The following is a 2,684-nucleotide window of genomic DNA, read 5'->3' on the forward strand; positions in this document are numbered from 1 at the left end:
GCACCCGCCTGCAGTCCGCCAGCCCTTGCTTGTGATGGTTCGCCATCAGGAACGTCCTTGTTCTAGCAGCCTCCTCTACCCTTTTGTCCTCTGGGGCCAGTCCTCCGGAGGCCATGCCACCGCCTGCCCTCGCCCTGGGGCTGAGACCCTGAGGTGGGAGTAGCCCTGCACGGGCAGCAGGGTGGAGTGGGCAGCAGCTCTAGGTAGCCCCCCATCCCTGGGGGCAGGTAGGGACAGCAGCGCTTGACCTAGAGGCCTGGCCACCTCTTTGTGAGCCTCTGGGATTTTCCAGGGTGGGGCTGGTACCCAGAGGGGTCAGGTTTCTGTGGCTCCTGGTCCCCTGAGAAGGTCACTGTTGTCACACCTGGCGGGGTCTGGGGAGGACAGCAGGGGCCAGGGGCTGTGGTGGGGGAGGAAGACAGCTGGTATCAGCCTGGACTCTGAGGAGCATGCAAGGAGTCAGGGCTGGGCACACTCCTGCTCTAGGGTGGCCTGGGTGACTTGGACCAGGCCCAAATCTCCAGGTAGCCAGGGGACAGCTCCCAGTTCAGGCTTTGGGCCCCTCCAGAGCAGAGATGGAATATAGCCCCAGGGTCCCTGGCGGGAAGGACCCTACCCTACACCAGGGAGGGAGCAGTGCCAGGGAGAGGGGCCCGGGACTCTGGGAAGGGGCAGCAGTCTGCGGGGTGTGCCCCCAAGCTCAGAGCAGGCCTCACTGCTGGGTCCTGGCCTTGCCCTGGCTCTCCCAGCCCATATGGTGAGCTCGTGGGAAACATCTTATCCTCAGACTCTGGCTGGCACTGGGGTCAGGCTCCTGGGGACTGCGAACATGGGTCTGAGGTTTGAGAGCGGGGCCCTTGGGCTCAGCTGGGTGGGAAGAACCAAGGTTTGCTTGTGACGCCATGTGGGGTATGTGTGTGTGTGGGGGGGCGGGTATCATGTGGCAGGTACTTTGGGCAGGACACACATCCAGCACCTCCCTGCCGGCTCCTGCTTCCCCACTCTGTGCCTCAGTGGCCTGTGCCCTTCTGAGCAGCTCAGGCTGCACATGGGGGAGGAGCCAATCATTGGAGCCTGTCCTTGGCTGGGGGTGGCACCACCTCACTTGTTACCATGGCAACACCACCCTTTAGGCTTCACCTGTGTCCCCCCATGATGCCACAGGAATGGGGCACAGGGAGGAGGGCTCAAACTCAGGCGGACATCTAGACCAGGGGCGTAGGGGACACCTGTGTTGGCCTGGAGGTATACAGGTTGGGTCACCTTGCAGGCACTCAGGTGGCTCACCCAGGTGGGGCTGACACCCTGTGGCAGGCCTGTAACCAGATGCCCTCGCTACTGCCTGCCCGTCCGCCACTGCCACCAACCAGGTCTGTGCTCCTCCCAGCAGCTCATGCTAGGCCGTTGCTATAGCGATGGGGGAGGCAGCCCTGGCCTGTTGCTGCAGCTACAGTAGCAGAGGTGCCCGTGGAGGGGGGGTGGAACTGGCACTGTGGCTGTGACCCCAGCACCCGCCACTCATGCATCCACCTCATCTGTGTGCTGTGGCCCTCGCCTGCTCGAGCGGCCTCGTGAGCAGCCCTGAGTGGGAAGGGTGGAGGCTGGCACGGACTGGGACGGCGGGTTTGGGTCCACAGAGCATCATTGTCAGTGCCACTCCATCAGCGGTGCAGCTGCCCCACATGGGCACCGGCTGGCACTGGGCCAGACCACACAGGCACCCTGCACGGTTTTGGGTGGGGTGGGGTGGGGATGGGGGGTCTGTCTACAGGAAGATCTTGGAGGTCTATGAGGGGTGGAGATAAGGTCAGCTGTCCCTCATCCGGCCTGCAGGGGCTCTCCAGAGAGCTGCAGGCCACCCCCCTAATGAGCTGTGAGGGGACCGAGGGAAGCCGCCCGCCCTCCCGCCGCTGGACTCCGAGGAGCCTGGCCTAGGTGTCTGTGGGTCTGTTGTTCAGAGCTGGCCCCTGCCAGGGTCAGCAGCCTCAGGATCGGGAGCGGGTGGCAGCCGAGGCAGGGCGTGGGTTCTTAGGCCTCAACCATCAGGCTACACTCCCACCGAACTGGCTGGTGTTTGAGGGATGGCCCAGGGCAGCGCGAGGTAGGCTGCTAGGCTTCCTTACCAGGGTCCTGGCCTCCTGCATGGGGGCTGGGCAGTACAGCACTGGAAAGCCGGAAGTGCCCATCCCAGGAGTGTGGGAGCTGTCGGCTGGGGTAGAGACCAACGTGGTTCAAATATCCTCGAGGCTCCTGCCTGGCATTCCTGCCAAGTGGGGAAAGGGGAAATGAGTTGGTAGATGCATAGGTCAGAGTGGACCACAAACTGGATGATTCGCACCTGTGGGCTCGGAGGCTTCTCCTAGAGCCACAAGTAGCCCTTCCCTCCGGAAGACCTGCTAGTCGGGTGGGCAAGGTAATACTGGGAAGGACCCAAGACCTTGGTGGGCCTCTCGGGCCTCGTCTCAGGGAACAGGACTGAGGGGTTGGGCTGGCCAGCAGGGAGGGGACCTAGAGCCTCCCAAGCACACACAGTGGATCTGATGAGCACCCCCCACGCACACACAGTGGGTCTGACGAGCCCCCCTCCCCCCATGCACACACAGTGGGTCTGACGAGCCCCCTTCCCCCATGTACACACAGTGGGTCTGACGAGCCCCCCTCCTCCCCATGTACACACAGTGGGT

At 63.5% G+C, this 2,684-nt stretch overlaps 1 protein-coding gene across 2 annotated transcripts in view; it reads left to right on the forward strand.

The window, feature by feature from the left end:
• Positions 1-994: 994 nt before the first annotated feature.
• The window catches only part of ABCA2 (ATP binding cassette subfamily A member 2), a 17,681-nt gene continuing 15,991 nt past the window's right edge, over positions 995-2,684 (forward strand). For both annotated transcript variants that reach the window (XM_045289176.1, XM_045289177.1), the window contains exon 1: positions 995-1,571. In XM_045289176.1, the coding sequence (XP_045145111.1) occupies positions 1,521-1,571 (51 nt within the window). In that variant the 5' untranslated portion in view covers positions 995-1,520. The remainder of the gene's footprint in view (positions 1,572-2,684) is intronic.

This window comes from Echinops telfairi, unplaced genomic scaffold, assembly GCF_000313985.2.
Source record: "Echinops telfairi isolate 266 unplaced genomic scaffold, ASM31398v2 ScPeMD7_25;HRSCAF=90, whole genome shotgun sequence".
Classification (NCBI taxonomy): domain Eukaryota; kingdom Metazoa; phylum Chordata; class Mammalia; order Afrosoricida; family Tenrecidae; genus Echinops; species Echinops telfairi.